General features: G+C 33.1%; 2 protein-coding genes across 30 annotated transcripts in view; one reads left to right on the top strand and one right to left on the bottom strand.

Annotated features, from left to right (window-relative positions):
* LOC127871061 (uncharacterized) overlaps positions 1-23,956 on the top strand; it is a 161,791-nt gene that overhangs the window by 64,029 nt on the left and 73,806 nt on the right. The gene's annotated exons all lie outside the window — the stretch shown is intronic.
* Positions 1-23,956, bottom strand: part of LOC127871060 (endothelin-converting enzyme homolog) — a 123,533-nt gene that overhangs the window by 33,543 nt on the left and 66,034 nt on the right. For 25 of the 29 annotated variants that reach the window (XR_008045078.1, XR_008045076.1, XR_008045081.1 and 22 more), the window contains one exon: positions 2,742-2,840. The exons of 2 other annotated variants lie outside the window; for them this stretch is intronic. Coding sequence is in view for 8 of the 27 variants with exons in the window: in XM_052413691.1 (XP_052269651.1) it covers positions 2,742-2,840 (99 nt within the window). In the remaining 19 variants the exon portion in view is untranslated. Of the gene's footprint in view, positions 1-2,741; positions 2,841-5,515; positions 5,707-23,956 lie in introns of those variants that run through there. 2 more of the 29 variants (XM_052413699.1, XM_052413700.1) reach the window with 2 other exon arrangements.

Genomic DNA, 23,956 nt, shown 5'->3' with positions numbered 1-23,956 from the left:
TTGGCAAACAGCGCAGACCCAGATGAGACACCGCATCATGCGGCGTCTCATCAGGGTCTGCGCTGTTTGCTTAAAGGAATTTCTGTAACAAATATTCTAAATATAGAAATAAATATTCTAGACATTACAGTCAGCGCGAAAACTTTTAACGGACCGAAGTCGTTTTTGTCAATGTCTTTTAGTAAAATACTAATCTAAGGAACGCAATTGAGATGATTTTAGACCCACCACCAACACATGCAAGCGTTGTTAGTTTATTTAATACTTATTTAACAAATATAAGCAAATTATGATTATACATGTGCAAACATGAAAACTACGGTGCGGTAAATTATAGTTGAACTACTTTTCTATCTGGCTAGTAGATTTAGTGAGCACACAAATGCAAACAAGAAAAACTAAAGCAACCAACAATATACATTTATCAAAGCAAAATTGATTACACGTTGTTTTCGGTAATTTTGATGTAAACGCATATTATACGTCACGCCAGTTCTATTTCAGTATGAGCGGTAGCCCCTGGATTCAGGAAGCACAAAATACAAACTAATCAGTCCTAGTCATTGTTTAATGATGAACGCATAAGCAGCTAAAATTTCATTTTGTCTTCGAACTCTTATAAAAAGTTGTTTGGAAAACTCTTCTGACACCCACTGCGCAAAAGTGTTCTAATTCGACTTAGGTCAAGATACTTCAAAAACTAGGTATGAAAACCTTTTTATAGTCAACTTTTATCGCATTTTTTTGCTGTCACCAAAAACTTACATATAATTAACCCATTCATGCCTAGCGTCTAGAAAAGGGCCTTGGCAAACAGCGTAGACCCAGATGAGAAGTCGCATGATGCGGCGTTTCATCAGGGTCTGTACTGTTTGCTTAAAGGAATTTCTGTAAGAAATATTCTAATTATAGAAATACATATACTAGACATCCCTACTTTTGGAAATAAATTGATCTAATTTAGAAGGATGGGAGATTCCACTAGGCATACATGGGTTAAAAAAGCACGCGTGGCGTATCAGCTTTTGTCATCTTAAATTGTGTTTTTGTGTGAAAACAGCGCATGTTCCAAATGCAAAATGACAATCGAGTTGTTTTCATTTAGCACAAAAAGGCTGACTCGTTATGGATCAGTGATTCTTGTGAATCGTATTATTATTAAAGGGGCCTTTTCACGTTTCGGTAAATTTTCGTTGAAGTTATGATATTTGTGAGGAAACACTATTATGAAATTACATGGACATTAAAACGTGGATTGAATTTAGTGGTCTGATCTTGCATAGCTTTATTGAATTGAGACTTATACAGGATTGTTTAATCCACGTTATCTTGGGACTCATACACACAGACAAGACAGGTACATCTACTACAGCAGTCTTATGCTGTCGTGTGCACAATGAAATAAATTAAATAAACATTGTATTATCGATAAGATAAAAATATTTATGTTTTAAGTTTCACAATGTAAGACGAGATAAAAGAGACATTTCTCTAGATCGATTGTTACTTAATGAAGAAAATTGAATGAAAATTTCAAAAGCGCTGAATTGAACAGAACAGCCATGTGCGATTACAATGTATCTACAGATAAAGTTTCGATGATAAAGAACAATTATGGCAGTTTTGAAGGGGCCTATTCACGTTTTGGTATATTGACACAATAAAAAAAAATGTTTCCGATTCGCACATTTTAGTTGTAGTTATGATATTTGTGAGAAAACAGTAATACTCAACATGTACCATGCTCTAAAATATCAAATTTATGCAATTTTTGACGATTTAAAAACCTGAAATTATAAAGCGTTGCAGCGCGAAACGATCAAAATAATTTGGAGAGTTCTGTTGTTGTCGTTATATTTTGTGATACTACGAGGATTGCTTATATAAAGTATATAAACACATCACGCATTGTATGAGCACGGATGGCCGAGTGTGGTAAGCGTTAGGCTTTTACTCCAGGGGTCAATGGTTCGAGCCTAGATGAGGGTTACTTTTTCTCTCTTTAATTTCATTCTTGTTATTACACTGGAGCTTTTTAGATCAACTGTTTACATTTATCAATATAGCATTTAATGAAAAACTTCAATACATGCAAAAATCTGTGAAAAGGCCCCTTTAAATCTTTCGGTGGAATTGTCCGACGTGCAACGTTCTTGTCTGATTTAGGGAGTGAAAACATCGCATGTAATCTTGACCAAGGCGTAAGTTTCTAATCGATTAACACCGGGATGAATCGATCAAATGTTTACATTTATCAATATAAAGCATTTAATGACAAACAATACATGCCAACATCTTTGAAAAGGTCTCTTTAAAACGAATCGGTAGTTAGATATGTAAAAATCATATGGTAAAAATCATGTTTTTTGTCCATTACAGTTTTGAGAAAACAAAAATTTAAAGTGACAAATTAGAAAAGGCGTTGAGTGCATATAGGCCAATTACGATTTTAAAGATATGAAGTTTCAGAGACGAATATACATTGATGTAAGCAACACAAGTTAAGATTTGAATCTTAAGTTTGATCTTTACATTGTCAATTTAAACTGTTGGTTTATGTATGTACAATAAAAACTTATTTTGTCCTTAAACAAAGGTTACTTAACCTGTTATAAATATTTTATACTTATAATTTCTATTCAATAACATTCACATACAGGAGGTGCGTCTAATTATTATGTTAAAATTAGTACAAGTTATCCACAACCCAAACATTCAAACAAAAAGAAGAACTTTTGTACCGCCCCTCCTGAAAATCCTGTCATAGTATTATAGGAAACATTTTGAAAATGCTTGATCAGCCCTCGCGCCGAGTCACTGTAGTCTGCCGACGCTTTATCCTACAGACGTTCACATGAAAATGAAAAGAAAACGAAACCGAAATGAAATAAACATTACACAAAAATACCAAAACCGTAATAAAATTGTACCAATAAAATACTAAACTTAATACAATGCTGAACATGCCACAGTTAATAATAAAAATAAATGCAGGATATGATAAAATAAAAAGGCAACCAAACACATTAACAAAAATATCCAAAAAAGCGATCACATGATTTGATGAATAAAACTAAATAGATTTTATGAAAGGAAAACACACAATGAAACTATGTTAATCATCATTGGATTCTTTATTTTAGCGCTTCTGTAACAGATCTACCATCACTACACTAAAATGCATATATTTTATTATTGTTTTTTGCGATTTGCATACAGTTTTATACAATTCAAAAGGGTAATTATATCAAATCCTACACTTTTCGGAATATATTGCATTTATTTTTATTTTTATTGAATATAAAATGTTAAAAGCATGATCACTGCACGTGCATACAAAGTACTTTAACTGCTGTATGTGAATGGCAGGACATTTTGTCGAGCACAACTTATTATTATAGTTAGTTAATTTACTTTTGTTTCCGCTGTATTAAATGGACAGGAGAGAGCGATCCGAAACACACGATGCCAAGAAAAAAATGAAAAAATGAGTCGCAGTCCGCACAGTCTAATCAGGGACGACTATCCGCTTGTATGGTATTTTTAGTTTCAAGGAAGTCCCTCCTTACCGAAAATCAAGTTGACGCGGAAAGTGTCGTTCCTGATTAGCCTGTGCGGACTGCTCAGGCTAATCTGGGACGACACTTTACGCACTTGAATTATGCCCAGTTTTCTCAGAACGCGACTCAAATGTATATCGCACTACATCATTGAGCCACCCTCAATACAACATGTTGTTGAACAGACGCCAGACACAAATTGATTTTACTTCATAGAGTCGCTCTGTGTTGTGTCAAACAATGCAATTACTCAAAATATACACCTTCTTCGACGAGTTTCCTTCTTATTTTGTTTTGTTCGCGATCCCCGGTAGAACGCGATGTAGAACAACGCAAGCCACATACATTTACTTTGCAGTCCGCACAGGCTAATCAGGGACGATACTTTCCGCCTGAATTGTACTTTTGCTTGGAAGAGATTTCATTTTAAGGAAAAATGTCATAAAAGCGGAAAGTGTCGTCCCTGATTAGTCTGTGCGGACTGCACAGGCTAATCTGGGATGACACTTTACGCACATGCACGAAGCCCCGTTTTTTTTCAGAATGCGTCTTTTTTGAACACTGTTTCGCCATACAAAATAATATTTTGCAAATGTAATCATCATTTCAAGTATTTCAGGGAGTTATACTTGTCACGCAAAAGGTAGGTAGTTGTACATATGTTTTATTGTAATCATATACTCATATATGTAGTGCTATAACCTTATAGTTTTGTTATATTTTTTGTTACAAAATATGCATATGAATTATTGTAAAATAAATCAATATGTTTTTAAATATAGTATATCTTCGTTGTCCCCAACATTCTTCAAACCATCAAACAACCCTACACAAACTGTTATTAGAAAAACGTAATACGTGGATACAATAAAAACAATAAAGCGAAACATATATTGTTCAACTGACTTTAAGTACTGAATCGCTTACGTGATATCTGCATCACAATTATTTCAAGCAAAGGCTTTTTTTAGAAATTTATGTTGGATGTTCAGACTTAATTACACGGTGCAATGTCTATTTATTGATCATTGCGATAATAATCAAACAGCACGTGACGTGCGTCAATTTTTTATCATCTAATGAACGTGAATTTTGTAACATTACGTTTAATTGCCACAAATATGAAATTTCATCCCACGAAATGATAATGTAAAATCATATCAAGACTGGTCTTCAAAAAAAGTTACATTAATTATTCTTGACTTGCATAAATGCTTTGCTTGTTGTCAAAGAAACACATAAGTGCATGTTTTGTATAGAATTGTATGAATTACAGAAGCATTAAACAGTGATACACCGAAATGTATCTGTACAATTGACATATAATTTTACCAATATAATGATCATTTAATAGCTGTGACATTTATTTAAATAAAACCTTTTCGGTCGATGTCTTTTGTACATTGATAAATTGCTTCATCCTTTAAAGTAAATGTCACAATGCAATTGAGAAACAAGAGCTGTCTCCATATGATGGCATATGCCCCCGATAAACGCTTTGATAGAAGTTATGAGCATTTTTCGAAACCTAAACGCACATTTCGAAACCTAAACGCGGACCCTAAGTTCAAGTCAAGGCCAAAGGGGTCAAACTTTATGTGCGTATGGAAAGGCCTTGTCCATATACACATGCATACCAAATATGAAGAGCAGTTTTCGAAACCTATACGCAAAGTGTGACGGACAGACGGACGGACAGACGGACATTGCGATCACTGTATGCCCTCCTTCGGGGGCATAAAAACAACAACAACAACACGAATGTACAGTACCTGTTGCGTTTGGTCAATTAAATACATTTGTCTGGATGCTTATTTCACACGTGAATTATCTTTAAAAAAAAACACTGCTCACAGCTTATTGGACGAATCACCTTACAATGGTTTCTTCAAGAAACATCCTGAAGTTATGAGAACCACACTAACAAACTAGTCCATTTTTATAAGCCCACTCACTTCTATAGAAACGTGAAAAATAGCTTCCAACAAACCATCTTCGTTACATACATCATGTTCATCCTTATTGATTACATTAAACGGATTTCTACTCGCGTATGGCCACAGAGAAATCTGTCCCGAAACTGAAGGTCTAATTCGCGCACCAATATCGCTAACGTATCAGGAACACATAAGACAAATTTGCGAGGAGTAATCTGATAAGGGCCTTTTTATTCGCGCCGACAAATTTTATCATGTACGCGTGCAATTGAATTGAGTGAATATTTATTTCAAGAGACGAAAACAGCGAATGATTCCGCCGCTCGTTTCATTTCCGAGGTGGCACATACATATTTATTTTTGACTCTACGAGCATGTATAACGAAAATTAGTCTGTATACTATCATAATTGATAAATTAATGATTTTAAATAAGTATTTGATTCTGATCTTTGCTGTTTCCAATTGACGCACAAGTTGTATTTAATAAGAAATGATGAACTGACCAGTCTTTTGAAGGTTTTACTATTGCCAAACAAGTGTTCTTTTTCGAACTTTCTAATATTTAAAACATATTTAAAGGTTTGACAAAATTGATCCGGCCAATAAACAACGCGGACGATGTGAAACATCCTAACCTATTGCCTATAAACAATTTAAACTTAAATCCAAATGGGTGTGTGCAGCAGTCATAATTATGTCTTTAATATTAGACAAGGCGATTGGTAAAACGATGTCTCTCCTGATATTGTTTATTAAGTTTCACCATTCCTTCCTTTGCACCGTACATGCGTACTTCACTGAATACCGATTTTGGTTTATAAATATATTTGCGTTGCTAATTGCGAGTGATTTGTGTAAAAATCACATAACTTAAGCATTAAAATAATAAAAAGCGTCTGGGCCTATGCGTTCATGTAAACATGCACTAAGCAAACATCGTCGACTTGAACAAAACCTACAGACAGCTGAGTGCAGAATATAAATGACTGTTGGCTGCGTTTGTATATCAAATAACTACGGAATCCGGATAATGCCATCTATAATCTCGCCCTTCTGTCATCAAGGGCGACACTTGACACACGAAGCGATACACGATATTTTGCGCGACAGTCGCGGCGACACACGATATATTTAACACGATATATCGCCCTTGTGAAGGTAGCCCAAAAGGCAATGTATCGTGTTAAATATATCGTGCGTCGCCGCGATTGTCACGCAAACTATCGTGCTCCGCCGCGACTGTCGCGAAAAATATCGTGTGTCGAGGCGACTGTCGCGAAAAATATCGTGCGTCGCCACGACTGTCGCGAAAAATATTGTGTATCGCTTCGTGTGTCGTGTCTCGCGTTCAAAGGGCGACACTAGACACACGAAGCGATACACGTTATTTTGCGCGACAGTCGCGGCGACGCACGATTTTTGTACTGTTCAAATATCGCTGTAATAATATCGCCTGTCCACTGTCAGGTTTTCAAAAAATCAGAGGAGACAAAAGCATGTGCATCATGTCGTATATACGTATATACATATATATATATATATATATATATATATATATATATATATATATATATATATATATATATATATATATATATATATATATATATATATATATATATATATATATATATATATATCTTTTGATATTATAGTATTTTATAATAATGTTAATGTCTCATAAGTAATTAACATGTATATGATTAATATAGAAAGTATTAGCTTTTTATACTTCAATCTGGCCATAAATAAATATTTAATAATTCATAAATATTTTATATAAACGAATATTGGATGATAGGAAAATCGCTTGGAATAACGATTTTGAATATAACACTGAGTTCCCAAGGTTGAGTTATTAGTTGTTCGATTCTTCGGTTCAACGTGCGTTACGTGCTTTTTGTTTAAATCATATTAGACATGCACAAAACTGACAAAAGTAACAGTGTGAACTTTATCTGAATATAATTATATAATAGATAATAGTCATTTATATTATATCTGGAACCCTGTTAAGCAAAATGAAACAAACGTTTTGCGCCCTTCAAAAGCGTATTTGTTAGCCAATATAAATATTATACAATTGTTGTTTGCACTGTATGCTGTTTTATTTATGCCGATAATTTATTTGATAAAGCATTATAAAGGATATGTAAAAGGTGAAACAATACAAGCAACAAAAATACCGTCTAATTAATGTATCAATAGACTGAACATTAATGTTGCTCGTCAATAATCTGGATAACATATAAATGATGATTGAACTGAAAAGAAATCATCTGGTTTCATGTTGATGTCTTACTTGAAGTTAAACGTTATCTACAAATCTGCAATCCTACTGGAAGTGATACAGATTATAATGATATATTATCTTAAAATTGATATAAATTTTACTCCATTGTTCAAATTTCTTAATAGTTTATGACATATATCCTTGTCAATATATATCAAAATTATTATGAAAATTCATTAATTTGTACTTGGTTTACTAATGGTAGAATAATTTTTTATAATTGTGTCGAGGGCAGCAATATTGATAATAAATGGTTAAAAATTACCGCAACACCGTTTAAAAACGCGACAGTCGACCGGCGATATTATTACAGTGATATTTGAACAGTACAAATATCGTGCGTCGCTGCGACTGTCGCGCAAAATATCGAGTATCGCTTCGTGTGTCTAGTGTCGCGGTCAGAAATTAGACCGTGATACACGAAATTCGGATAATATGGGCGATAATTGAATAATAAAATATCGTGCGTCGCCGCGACTGTCGCGCAAAATATCGTGTATCGCTTCGTGTGTCTAATGTCGCCCTTTGAACGCGAGACATGGCACACAAAGCGATACACAATATTTTGCGCGACAGTCGCGGCGACGCACGATATTTTTTGCAACAGTCGCCTCGACACACGATATTTTTCGCGACAGTCGTGGCGAACCACGATAGTTTGCGCGACAGTCGCGGCGACGCACGCTATATTTAACACGATATATCGCCTTTTGGGCGACCTACACAAGGGCTATATATCGTGTTAAATATATCGTGTGTCGCCGCGACTGTCGCGCAAAATATCGTGCTTCGCCGTGACTGTCGCAAAAAATATCGTGCGTCGAGGCGACTGTCGCGAAAAATATCGTGTATCGCTTCGTGTGTCTAGTGTCGCCCTTGATGAAAGAAGGGCGAGATTATAGATGGCACTTTCCGGATTCCGTAAATAACTGTATGCTGTAACTAATTGCTTTTTGAAAACGCAGTAGCACGTACACGTGCCTTTGCATAAACATTGCATTTGTAAATGCATAATTTTTCAGAAATATTTCAGGTATTTAAATAATTTTTTAAATAAGTGTCTTAGTTGTAATATTGCTAAACTATAATTTTATTAGAAGTTTGTATTTTCAATTTTGCAACAGTTGCAATCATACGAATAACAAAAAGCACGAAATATTTAGTGTGTTTTTTTTTAAACAACTTTTTAATAGCTGACGGTAAGGAAACTGAATTCGGTCGAACAATTGTACTTTATTTTTCTTATTTTTATAATTTAATTATATACGTACATGCATAAGTATACATATTGGATCTTTAGGGAACAATTTTTTATATAGATGACATATTTCATTGCAGATGTCTCACTCCAGACACATGGGAATTATAAGAGTGAAGCAACATCTACTAATCAAATAAAATGTTCACACAATTACGCATTACAAGTGATGCATTGTCTTCATGTATTTACCTCTTGCGAAAAGAAAGACATATTACTCCAAAGTTAGAAGTAAAGATCGTTTCGGGATATAGCGCGAATATTTTGCGGTAATTTGTGGTGATTTTTATTGACACTGACATGAAACGCGGTGATAGCGCCATAAGCGCCATTTAACTTAATCGAAGGGGGATTGAATTCCATTTGAAAATGCATTTTTAACGCTTTTGCTAGACGCAATGTAATTTAATAACGTTTTGTGATGGATGGTGAACAACAATAAGATCGCACAAACTATAAAAGCTCCGATTGAAACAACAAACGACATCGAATGAGGGTGTAATGAAATGTCGCTGAGCGCAGAATTACATGAACATTTCGCAGTAAACGACTCACTCTTATACAGAACTTATGAACACTTTTGATGAAATATCGCTTAAAATGTCAAATCGTTTCAGATTTAAAATTTCATTTTTGTATTTAAACTCATTTGCAACATATCAACGAAATGTTTGAACATGTAGCCCTATTTTGATGACGAAATAACTAATAATCAATTTTAATAGTTTCTTTTACCAAAAGTAACCACACATTTTTTAAGGTAAGTTTCCCTTTTGTGTCACTAGACAGGCTTGTATTGCAACTCAAACTGCATGAGCGGTGCTCTGTGAAAATTGGGTTTAATGCATGTGCGTAAAGTGTCGACCCAAATTAGCCTGTGCGGTCCGCACAGACTTATCAGCACGACACTTTCCGCCTAAACTGAATTTTTGATATGATGAGACTTTCTGTAAACGAAAAATACTATTAAAGTGGAAAGTATCGTCCCTTATTGGCCTGTGCAGACCGCACAGCTACTCTGGGACGACACTTTACGCACGTTCATTAAACCCTATTTTCACAGAGCACGGCCTAAATACGAGCAATTTACCATTTCATGTTAAAACATACGACGAAGCCAAAGTCTTTTAATACCCTAGCCTACGGCGAACAAAACAGAAAAGAGGGCAATAACAAATCCCTGGGGTTCAGTCCACTCAATCGTATGGAACCTTTAGTAAAAGCTTTCTGCCAAACTATGGCAAGTTCATAAATCATTTTACATATACTACATATTGATCTTGATGCAGAAACACTAGATTTGGTATGAGTTGTTACAACTTCTTCTTGTTATGAAGCTTAAATATATGTGCATAACGAATATGCAGAAACACTTCAGGAGGGATATCCTTGTTAACACCCGCTAGTATTTTTACACATCAAGTAAACAATTGCCTATACTATACACCCTTCACATATAAAAGTAATATATCTGTCCACATTTATGTTCCTAAACGAGCAGTTGTATTAACAGGAGAGATACCAGGGTGCAGGATTAACATTGTATTAACAGGAGAGATATCAGGGTGCAGGATTAAAATTGTATTAACAGGAGAGATATCAGGGTGCAGGATTAACATTGTATTAACAGGAACGATATCAGAGTGCAGTATTAACATTGTATTAACAGGAGAGATATCAGGGTGCAGGATTAACATTGTATTAACATGAGATATATCAGAGTGCAGGATTAACATTGTATTAACAGGAGAGATATCAGGGTGCAGGATTAACATTGTATTAACAGAAGAGATATCAGGGTGCAGGATTAACATTGTATTAACAGGAGGGATATCAGGGTGCAGGATTAACATTGTATTAACAGGAGAGATATCAGGGTGCAGGATTAACATTGTATCAACAGGAGAGATACCAGAGTGCAGGATAAACATTGTATTAACAGGAGAGATATCAGGGTGCAGGATTAACATTGTATTAACAGGAGAGATATCAGGGTGCAGGATTAACATTGTATTAACAGGAGAGATATCAGGGTGCAGGATTAAGATTGTATTAACAGGAACGATATCAGAGTGCAGTATTAACATTGTATTAACAGGAGAGATATCAGGGTGCAGGATTAACATTGTATTAACATGAGAGATATCAGAGTGCAGGATTAACATTGTATTAACAGGAGAGATATCAGGGTGCAGGATTAACATTGTATTAACAGAAGAGATATCAGGGTGCAGGATTAACATTGTATTAACCGGAGAGATATCAGGGTGCAGGATCATGTGACTTTGTGGTGTTCCCAATTACACTTTAATGAATGTAAACAAACCGGTAAGTTGTGTTTGTTTTAAAATAACTTTTTCAAACATTTTTTTTTCTTAAGAATTTCAACTAGTGCACAAAAGACAGATTTGTATGCTGCTTATAGCAATGGGAAAAACATCAGAATAACTTTTTTTAATACGCCTGTGTGCTTGTTACTAGTGTACTGCACGGATATGCTTCACGCAACGTGAATTTTCGTCACCGATTTCAGACGTATTCAAGGATTTATTTTTATACATTGAGATATCGGAACAAACTGCAAAAAAAACTGTCTCTTAGACACTTAAGTTTTTGCTAATGTATTTTAATAACTTGACATATTTGAAAAAATAAAGTTCTTTACGATGTATTTACATTATGTCCAGCCCGTGTGTAGACCCCGGAAAAACCCGTTGATTCTGCACCCTGGTACAGGGAGCCGTTGGGACGTGTATGTAAAGGTATTGTCGATATGCTGAGGATTGAACAACCTCATGCTCAGTGTGGCCCTACCAAGTGGCCTGTGACGTCAGTTTGTTTTGGATAAGTGCGTGAAGTAAATTATGCTCCGATTTAAAGTTTGAAAGCTGTGCTAGTATCTTTCTTTAAACTGAGTTGGAAAAAATAAAGCTCTTGCTACGGGGAAGAGTGCGAAGTGCATGCGCTAATAAGGCAACCAAGTTTCACTTAAGCAAAACTATTTGCCCCAAATATGCATATACCCAGGGAAAGTGTTCAATATCAATAGTAGCACGAGTTACATTTTGTTAAAATCAAGTAGAAACAAGGGACAAAATTGTCACAAAACCAGGTTTTCATTGTGAAAAAAATGTGATAAAGGGAGTAAACTCAAACTGAACTTTTGAAATGAACAAACAAAATTACCCCCCTTTGTAAGTTTGTTTAAAAAAAAATCTATTTTTAGTCGTCGCGACCTTGACATTGGAGATATTGACGTGATTCTTTCGTGCGACACACCGTCCCATGATGATGAACAAATGTGCCAAATGATTTTAAAATCTCACAATGAATGACATTTTTTTTTTTATTCAATATAATACATACAATGTATACATGTATATGATCATACAACATAGTGATTGTACAAAGCAATAAATTCAGACATGTTATACAAGATATGCTAATATATATATTTTTTTAAAGAGAAAAGAAATGAACAACTGAAGAATAGTTATGAAAAATGATGAGTTGTATAAAGTCGGAAGAAAGAATACTGGACTTGTGTGTTTTGTTGAACATTCACAATGATCTTATAAGATTGAAAAAAATATATATATTTTAGAAAGATAAACTAACATTAGAGTGAATTGTATATAAGTGGACAAACATTATGAGAATTTAATCCGATTCCATTTTTGTTCAAAGATTTGTAATCTGTCATTACTGAGGGCTATTTCTTTATCAATTTGGATTTTTAGTTTAAGACTATGGACAAAACAATTAAAGTTTGGTACTTGTTTTTTGTACTTCATAATAAAGATAAAATATTTCATCATTATAAGAATAAAATTCACAATATTATTACAGTCTATTGATTTCAATGTGTTAATTCCGAAACTTACATTTAAGAAAGATAGTTTAACGTTTAGTTGCTGTTGTTCAAGAAAAGATGCTAATTGATTCCAAATAGGCTGGATGTGTTTGCACTCCCAAAAAAGATGTTCTATAGTTTCGATGTTTTCACTGCAGAAATCACACAGATTTGAATTAGATAATTTGCATTTAAAGAAATATTTATTTGTAGCTATAATTCTATGGATGTATTTATATTGAAAATTTCTCAGTGTGCTTTCAACAGTTGCTTTATATGGCATGGTAAATATGTGTTTCCAATTAAGTTCATGTTCTCCGAAAAGGACTTGCCATTTATTTTGGATTTTGGAGTTTTCTGTAGGGTTTTTAATTTGTAGTGTGTACAATATTTTATTTTTTTTTGTTTTTTCTTCCAAGTATGTTTTCTACGAATTTTGTTTGAGTACATGGTGTATTATTTGTATTGATTTCAGATTTAATATGTATGGGTATGCTTTTGATTAGTGTGTAATACTTCAGGAAATTATTTGAAGGTATTCCGTATATGTAGCATATATCATCAAAAGAGTAAAAATCCTTAATTCTGAAGTCATATAATTGGTCGACATATTTAATGCTTCGTTCAAACAAATCTTTATAGAAAAACGTCTTATTGTTTGAAGTTATGTCTTTATTGTTCCATAAAATAGTTTTACTGCTGGTTTTGGTTTCTAGTTTATGAGTGACATCACTCCATGCTGATAGAACATCAGACAGAAATATGTTTTCGTTTGCAATTTCATGTAAGATAGTATTGCTGATGTTACATTCAAAGAGTAAGGAGTCACCATATTTTTTTAGGATTTTCTGGTAGAATAATTTCCATTTACTCGTATTGGTATTATCTAGGTATCTTTTAACCCAGCTGCATTTGATTGCCTTCACGAATGAGTCAATGTTCGTTAATTGGATACCTCCATTTTCTACGGATTGAATTAACTGAGTTCGTTTTATTTTATCAGGCTTACCGTCCCATATGAAATTAAATATTGCTGATTTTATATCGTTAATAACATCATTTGGTGGATTTGGGAGAACTGTTAATACATAAATTAATTTAGGAAGTGCAAACGTTTTCAATACTGTGTTTTTTCCGATGAGTGTAAGTTTACGGTGATGCCATGATTTTAAGCAGTTTTTAAAATTCTGCAATTTAGGAAGTATGTTTTTAAGAACTGTATCATTTTCATTATTTGTGAAAGTAATTCCTAACGTTGTGGCTTCATTGGATGTCCAATTAAATTTCATTTCCTTTTTATATTGGACATTACTTTGTTTTAATTTACCTACTCGTAGCACAGTACATTTACTTTTGTTTAGTTTAAGACCCGATATCATTCCGTAAAGGGTTAACGACTCTATGAGGTTATGGAAAGAATCGTAATTGTCGTTTAAAAAATAAGTTGCATCGTCAGCAAATAGGGACTGTTTGATTTCTTCGTCAGGTTCTAGTGATATGCCTTTTATGTGTTTATTTGATTGAATGTGATGTGATAGATACTCGATGCAAATAATAAATAGCGATGATGAGAGTGGACATCCTTGTCGAACCCCTCGTTCGATGTTAAAACTGTTTGAAAAGAAGCCATTGTTAATGATTATACTGTTAATATCGGTATAGAATAGTTTGACCCATTGAATGAGACTTTCACCAAAGTTCATATTTTCTAAGCAAGACAACATAAATGAGTGATCAAGCGAATCGAATGCCTTTTCAAAGTCTGCAAAGAATATTAGACCAGGATTATTTGAATTGTTGAAATAGTTTATGCATTCTTGGATAAAACGAACGTTTTCACCAATGTAACGTCCTTTTATGAAACCAGATTGAGATTTTGAAATGATTGATGGTAATATTTTTTTAATTCTGTTTGCTATACTTTTAGTTGCAATTTTATAATCATTGTTTAGTAAACTAATTGGGCGCCAGTTCGATAAGGATTCTAAGTTTTTTCCAGGTTTTGGAATGAGTGATATTATACCTTGTTTTTGAAGCGTAGTTAAGTTTTCATTATTATATGAATAGTTTAGTGAATTAATTAAATGTGTTTTGATATCATTCCAAAATATTTTATAAAACTCAATGGTGATACCATCAGAACCTGGACTTTTGTTATTTTGCATTTCTTTTAGTGCTAATCCACATTCATATTCATTTAGTAATCCGTCACACAATAGTTTTTCTTCTTGATTTAAAGCGTGTTGTGTATTTTTAAAAAGGGTGTTATTTTCAACATTTTTTCGTTTATAGAGGGTTTCGAAAAATAAACGTTGTTCTTCTAGTATTTCAGTTCTGTTTGTTATATCTTTGCCATTGACTACTAATTTGTGTACAGTTTTTTGTTCACTTCTACGTTTTTCAATGTTTGCGAAGTATTTTGTATTTTTTTCATTGTGTTCAACATGCTGTGCACGCGCTCTTAGTAGTATTCCATTGAGTTGTGTATGATAGATTCCATCTAGTATTTGTTTTTTTAATGTTATTTCATTTTCAATGTCGGTGGTATCATTTGTGTTTGTTTGATGCAATTGTTTTTCAAGTGTTTCAATGGTTTTGATGGTTTCAGTTTCAAGTTTATGTGTTTCTTTTTGTTTAAATGATGTGTATCTAATTGTTGTGTTACGTATATTTCCTTTAATTACTTCCCATAAGGTGTTTGGGTTTGCATCTTTATTATTTTGAACTGTATTTAATATTTCCTGTTTTATTTGTGTTTGATATTGTGTATCTAATAAGATGCTGTTGTTAATTTTAAAGTATCCTGGGCCTCTTTCAGGTTGTATATTGTGCAGTTTAAGTTCAACTAGAGAGTGGTCAGTCATAAATCCTGGTTTTATGTTACATGTGTCAATAATGTTGCAAAGAGACTCAGAAATTAAAAAATAGTCTAATCTACAAAATATTGTTGGTTTTGTGTTTGAGTGCCAGGTGAATTTGCTTTCGTTTGGATATACTGTGCGCCAGATGTCTATTATATTGTAGTTTTCAATTATGTTGTTTAAAATGATTCTGTTTTTAGGATGGGTATAAAGGTTTCCTTTCTTTTTATCTAATAATGGGTTCAGGACAGTATTGAAATCACCACCGATTATAATGTTTTTATCTTGGTTATTAATTATAAAGGATTGTAATGTTTCGTAAAATGTGGAATCATCTATGTTAGGACCATAGATGTTGATTAATGTTAATTGTGTTTCATGTATTTTGATATCTATATTTGCTAGTCTGCCAATTATTATTTCGTTAAAATTATCGACTGTGATCCCTATATTGTTTTTAATAAGAACGGTAATGCCTTGTTTATTAGTATGTTGTCCACTGAGATAGATATCTCCGTCCCATTCATCTTTTAAGGTTTGTGCTAAAGTATGTGTCAAGTGACATTCTTGTAGTAGGCATACATTATATTTTTTATCGTCTAACCATTTGAATATTTTTATTCGTTTATTTGTGTTATTAAGCCCTTTTACATTTAAAGTACATATTTTTATCATTTAAAGAGGTGGAGGGTGATTTAAATGATAGTTTGTGTGTGATTGTCCAGTTAGTTTCTATTTTTAAATATGTCCTGTTGCTTTCCATTATAAGACATAAGATGTACATACATACAAGCAGAAAAAGAAAATAAAAAACGGAAACATGAAGATGAATGTTCCATAGAAATGAAGAAGTATGAAAAATAATGACAAAAGTGAGAGAGAGAGAAAAAACAATAAACAACTAGTCCCAAATAGAGACACAAAAAGCGCACTTCCGTACACTGGAAATACACAAAAATGAAATAGATATAATTAATAATAAAGAATAAAACAGAACATATGCAATTCAGTGTAAATTTAACACAGGACATTTCATATTCGAATATTAATGTTTTATTGCTTAGCTATTGTATACTTTCTTATAATATTAAGAAGTAGATGTTAAAAGTTAATCAGTTAACATTTGAATTATTTTATTTTTTTAAAAGGGTACATGAATAATATTTAAGAGTTTATAAGCGAGGTCGTTTTACATTTCATATGCACACAACAATTACATAGTAATACTCATATCTTGTAACAATATATTTTTATAATATGATAAATGAATCTGGTTAAACAAAAGTTGGTTATATGCATTGGACAATGACATATACGAAATCAAGGATTATAGTCATATTCAAACAGCAGTTTTTATCAAGAAGCTGATAAATAATTTTTTATAGAAATAATTAGAATCAGGCAAACATAGGATAAACATAATCATAATAAAATAGTTTTTTGCTTTTTTATAGAGATGGTTGTTTACATGTGGATTAAGGTCTTATACTGAAAGCGTTACATTGCAAGTAAACAATGTAGATACTATTGATTATTTTGCATAAATTTATTTTAATAAATGCCTGAATTAGTTTTTGTGAGAAATATAATGATATACATTCTCTTGACAAAGCCTAAGTGTGACAACCATGCTACTTTTATTTCCTATATGAATTGTATAAGCCATTCATTATTTCTGGTGTTAGATGTAAATTTTATTAATAAAAACTTTCAGTGGAAATCAATAATTTCACAAGAAAAGGCGTTTCTTTACTAGATGTGTAGTTAGTATACTTTAGAAAAAGGATTGAATACTCTGGCCAATAATGTTGAATCATACAGTGAAATTTAATTTAGCATCTCACTTTCATAGAACACTTTAAAAAAGCTTCATGTGAAAGCGAAAATGAAGCAATTGTATAGAAAAATGATGACAAAATTGCTAGTTGAATAGTGTTAAATGAAAATATAAGAGATGATCTTAGTTTTACCACTTCCAATACCTTCAAACTTTAGTATTTATCACAGTAAACCCTTAAATGAAATCTTTTTTTGTGTGTGAAGGTATCTAAGTGCATACATTATTTTTCAAATGGGACACTGAATGACTTGGTATTACAATAAGGATTTAAAATAAACAGTTTTATATAAATATATTGTTATTTTACACACACACATACACATAAAGACCTTAAAATAGCACTTTCATTATGGGGAACTTATTGTCTAATTACATGAGTAACAGATGATATAATCCTGACTTCAAACAGTAACTGCTTTGATGAAAATCTGATCATCATTGTTTGTATACTCAGTTTCAGCAAACATACACACAAACACATGCATATAAATAAACATAAAGTTTGCACTAAAAAATACATCATATGCATAAAGGATTTTGTAAGGATAGCAATTAAGATCAAAATGTCAAATTCGTTTGCATATTCAATTTCAGAAAAAACAAGATGTGTTTGTGAAACACAATGTCCCCCTATATGACGTTTGACCTTGAAGGATGGCCTTGACCTTGACCCTTCACCACTCAAAATGTGCAGCTCCTTGAGATACACACGCATTTCAAATATAAAATTGCTAGCGTCAATATTGCAGAAGTGTCATTACATGAGCAATTTTGACCCATATATTTGACCTTGAAGGATGAACGTGACCTTGACCTTTCACCATTCAAAATGTGCAGCTTCATGAGGTACACATGCATGCCAAATATCAAGATGCTATCTTCAATATTGTACAAGTATTCATAAAATAGGCAATTTGGGCCACATATATTTGACTTCTTACCTTGAAGGATGACCTTGGCCTTGACCTTTCACCACTCGAAATGTGCAGCTCTATGAGATACACATGCATGCCAAATATCAAGTTGCTCTCTTCAATATTGCAAAAGTATTCATAAAATAAGCGATTTTGGCCACATATATTTGACCTCTGACCTTGAAGGATGACCTTGACCTAGACCTTTTACCACCTAAAATGTGCAGCTTCATAAGATACACATGCATGCCAAATATGAAGTTGCTATCTTCAATATAGCAAATGTTATTGCAAAATGTTAAAGTTGGCGCAAACCAACCAACAGACCAACCAACCAACCAACAGACCAACCGACAGACAGGGCAAAAACAATATGTTCCCCCAATACTATAGTGGGGGACATGAACAACACATAAACACAGGCATATACACAAAAGAGAGTTAGCACACAAAAAACAACAGACACATGCATACAGGACATTATTAGGATATCAAAGTGTTGTCAAGAACATTCGGCATGATATGTCAAAACAGGAAATTTATAAAAACACAAATCAGGTTTATTATATACAAACAACTTGAACACAAGCATATATACATACAGAGAGTAAGAACACAAAAAACAACATCATATACATAAAGGACAATATTAGGATATCAAAATGTTGTCAAGAACACTCAGTATGCTATGTAAAAAAACAACAGGCAATTTATAAAAACACATATCAAGTTTATTTTATACATTATTTTGTTTAATTTTCTGTGACAATATAATCTACAACTATGAACATATTTTGGGAATTATTTGAACATTCTTAACATAAAACTCACTTTTTATTTTAAATTAGTTAACAGGAATATCAGGAGTAATATGGATAATCAGTTCATGTTGGTTCAGCATCTTTAACTATAATATTATTTCTATACTATAATTATTATTTAAATGACTGAGGTTAAGTTTTGTTTTGACAAGACGTCAAGAGAAAAGTAAAATAGACAGGTAATATTCCCACTGATCCGAATTAAAAAAAACAACAAGCTGAGAGCCTGGTATAACAAAGATAAAAACATAAGTCAACATCAAGATAAAACAAACCTCTGTAAGTGAATAGTATTTTGCCAAAAAAGATGTCATAAACGTTAAATATTAAGGCCTTTAAGTGAAACTTTATTTGCATGTATACATGATATTTTTATTAGAAAGGGGCGTAACTGTGTTAGCAGAGGAAAGCTATTAGGCACGTGCATAGCATGATAGGTAGCTATACTTGAAATGAAAGCCACAGTATGTTATGTATCGATATTATATTTAAACATTATTGTATATTATTTAAATTACATGCTAAGTTTTACCCGATAGATTAGTATAAATTTCTGAAAGACATCGTGGGAGCATACTCCATTTATTTAATGTTTATTTTACAATATTTAACGTTATTGTAAATTATGATTTTTTTTGTACATTATTGTAACTGATATATTATTTGCAAATATATCTGTTAATTTACACGCAATTAATTAGTAATAACTTACTAACTTACTTTTTCTGTGTCGTTTAATGTGTATTATTTCAGATAAAATATATATTTATTTTGGAAGTAGTAATTAGGATGGATACTTTTGATAGTCATGCAGCATGGGACCACATTTCATACGATGACCGATACACACATAGTTTGCATAGGTCCTTGCTACATACGATAACGCAGTAATTACTATGTGTGACTAGTGAGATGCTACTTTGTTTCTTGCACTGGTGACAGACTCGGAATAGGATTTCTTCGGCCACGGTTTTTCTAGCCAGGTTTTAAACTCGGAATGTTTTATTTGAGTACCTTGTTGATTTCCCTTGAATAGCGCAAATATTTTTCCTTCAAAGGACCACGACCTTTCGACACTGCTAGGTTGTTTCAGGCGCACGGACGCCAGCACCTCTGCGTTCAGTTTGGTAAGGTCTTCGTTCACATAGATGCCTAATCCCTTAAATAGTTTCGCTTTTTGTAGAATGTCAATTTTAGTTTGTCGCCGTACAAATTTCACAATTACAGGCCTATTTGTGTTCGGTTTAAATTTTCCGAGCCTGTGGGCGATGTCTATATCATTAGGCACCATGGAGATGCCCAGATGCGTATGAACAAGGTTGATTATTTGGTTTGTCACCGACATCGAGGATTGACGGTCCTGGTCATCTGGAACACCGGCCATTCTTAGGTTGTTTCGACGGCTATACTGTTCGGAGTTGTTCTCAAACTCATCGTGGTTTAAAGACTCACTGCCCTTCTTATTTTCTAATGCCGCATTTTGTAATTTCAGATCCTCAATTGTTTTGCTTTTGGTGTCACAGTCCATTTTGAGACGTTCAATTTCTCGTTTTTGCTCAAGAGCGTCACTTTCAAGTATTTCTATGCGGCGAATGACATTGCCTAGGAGTTTTTCCTTTAACTGTTCCACGGTTTCTTTAATGATTTCTTTTATGAATGTTGAGTCTTCTTTTGTAAGGACATGAGATAATTTATCGCTTATTTCGTCAAGGCGTTGTTCAATTGTTATTCCACATGTTTCGTGATTTACGTTTTGCGCACTTGTGACGAATGTCGTCATTGTTTTCTGTTTTTTGGGGTCTGGTTTCGTTGTATTCTTTGTATTCTTAGTTTGATTGCTACATTTTGTTGTTTTTGTTGTTGTTTCGCCTTTTTCAAACACTGACGTCTCTAGCAAGCTAGTGTTTATAGAGGTTTCACTCGCTGTCGACGAAAGTGCCCGCTTACCGGTATTCATTTTACTCTGAGTTGTATGATTGTACTTATACAATCTGAATTGTACTTATTGTAAGGCTTGAAGTTGAGGCTTATAGAAAAACGGTAAATGTCGCGGCTTGTACAACTTACATCGCACTGTTAAATTGGGCTTCTCAATTAATATTACTGCTTCAAGCGTGACGATTGATTTGCTGCGTAGAGCGTGACGGGTTAACGGTACTGTAAAGCCGCTCAAAACCGCTCAAACTACCGTCACTTGGAGAAAAAAAATACCCCACCCGGCGTATTTAGCAATGAAAACTTAGCAGTTTGTCAAAATACTTATTTTGTTTCACATTTTTTTTATACGTACATTTATATTGAAGTTTAGTCCTTCATATTCACTTATTCCACACTTTTCACTCTTCAAATCACACTAATTGCATATGTTTATTAAAAGTTTTACATTTTGTTTAATTATGTTTACACCGGAAACCGGAAACCGATGCAAATTTACAATGAATGACATAGTTATGGCCAGGACAAGCTCATTTATGGCCATTTTTGACCTTTGAACTCAAAGTGTGACCTTGACCTTGGAGATATCGACGTAATTATTTCGCGCGACACACCGTCCAATGATGGTGAACAAATGTGCCAAATGATTTTAAAATCTGACAATGAACGACATAGTTATGGCCCGGACAAGCTTGTTCCGCCCGCCCGCCAGCCCGCCAGCCAGCCCGCCAGCCAGCCAGCCAGCCCGCCCGCATTCGCCAATCTAATAACCAGTTTTTTCCTTCGGAAAACCTGGTTAAATATGATATTTACACAGCTTTCAAAATAATAAACAGAGTCAAAAATTACGTAACATACCATGTAGGATGGTAACCCTGATAATTGATAAACAGACTAAGAGAGAAATTATGTATTACAATGAAACTTCCACAACATGGTGACAAACATCTTGTTCGGAAATGCTTAACATTATGTGATATATTATACAGGAGGATTTCATTAATTTCTTCATTTTTATGGAAAATCGAAGTGTTGTTTGTTTCCATTGATTAACGACAAATAACATCGATTAAACAATAGGAACTGATTTATTTTCATCATTAATAACGTAAAGGCATTATAGATGTTGCATTGATCATTTATTGATACAATAACACAACATTTCAAAGAACTAATATGAATAGTGTGTCACTGAACGCAATTCTGTTGAACAGTGCGTTTGTCTTTTTTATAATTGGAAACAGCCGCGTTTGAAAGTAAATAAAGCTATTAATTATAGTACATATGTAGCATGAAAATACCTGCATGTAACATATGATAAGCCGCGTAATGCGAAAATGGGTCTTATGCCACATGCGGCCAGGGTAAGCATGTGGAATTATATTTATTTTCGCACAACGCATGTCATAAAATGCAAAAACGCGTGCTAATATGTCAATGTCCCTCTTGTATTGCGAGCAGCAGATATTAAAATATGTAGTTTTAATATTTTGTTCGATCAAATGTGCATACCATATATTATATATATCGAAAGTATAGAACGTGTGCATTCCACATGAATCAATATTACAAGAACATATATATGTGTATCTATATAATAACATACGTACTAATACTATGTAGTGCAATAATAAACCCACAAACAACGACTTATATAAATACTTCAATACATTTTTCTGAAAAATCAATCAATATTTGTTTATTTTTTCAGTACACAATATTTGACAGTTTGTAAAGCTTATTTCCAAGAGGGAAATACAACGGTTGATTACTGATCAGTAAAAGCAGGAGTTCTCTTTAAGAGGGAAATACAAAGGTTGATTACTAATTACTAATTGATTCTCTTGCGGAACTTTGCCAGGTTGTGTTTCTCAAGAAAATGCCACCTTAGACGAAATTTCCGTAGTTTTTGTCGGCGGAGGCGTACCTCTTTAAAACTTGCATTATTAAACATTAAACAAGAGATCATATGCTTCGTTTAATGTTGGAAGAGGATCCATTGGACCCGTTTTGTATTTTTTATTTTCATATGTCCAATAGTAATTTCATTTAACGCATGTTATACTTATTGACAATAATAATAATAATAATAATAATAATAATAATAATAATATTAATAATAGTAATAATCAAAAAAAATAATTATGTTAATGTCAATGTTAATGTTAATGTTAATAATAATAATAGTAATAATCAAAAAAATTAATAATGTTAATGTCCATGTTAATGTAAATAATAATAATAATAATAATAATAAAAATAATAATAATAATAATAATAGTGGAATGTCCTAACAAACGGAAAGTTCATCATTGGCGTCGCTCTAGAGAGCGGCGACTAGTATGTAATGCATTTTTTTTCGCTTATGGGAGAAAAAGTTATTTTACGGATCAATGTATATATTTTTGTTTTAAGAATATCTTGCATAGTGGTGATTTTTTGTGTAAATTAGTGTAAATAAGTACTGCATTTGTGCCTATTACATGTATTACAACATGTATTGCCAATAATGCAAAGCTAATTGTTTTAATTAATAACTGATCAACAACTGATCACAGGAGAAAGATCACAGGGACTGGGCAAATACGCGAAATTTTCTGGTTTTGTATAAAAACAAAACATAATCAAAATATATTTATTTGGTGGTTTTTCTAATTTGCTTATTTAGTAGAGAATCAATGT

The sequence above is a fragment of the Dreissena polymorpha genome, chromosome 3 (assembly GCF_020536995.1).
Source record: "Dreissena polymorpha isolate Duluth1 chromosome 3, UMN_Dpol_1.0, whole genome shotgun sequence".
Classification (NCBI taxonomy): Eukaryota; Metazoa; Mollusca; class Bivalvia; order Myida; family Dreissenidae; genus Dreissena; species Dreissena polymorpha.
The sequence above is the reverse complement of the archived record's forward strand: the minus strand, read 5'-3'. Positions and strand labels throughout refer to the sequence as shown.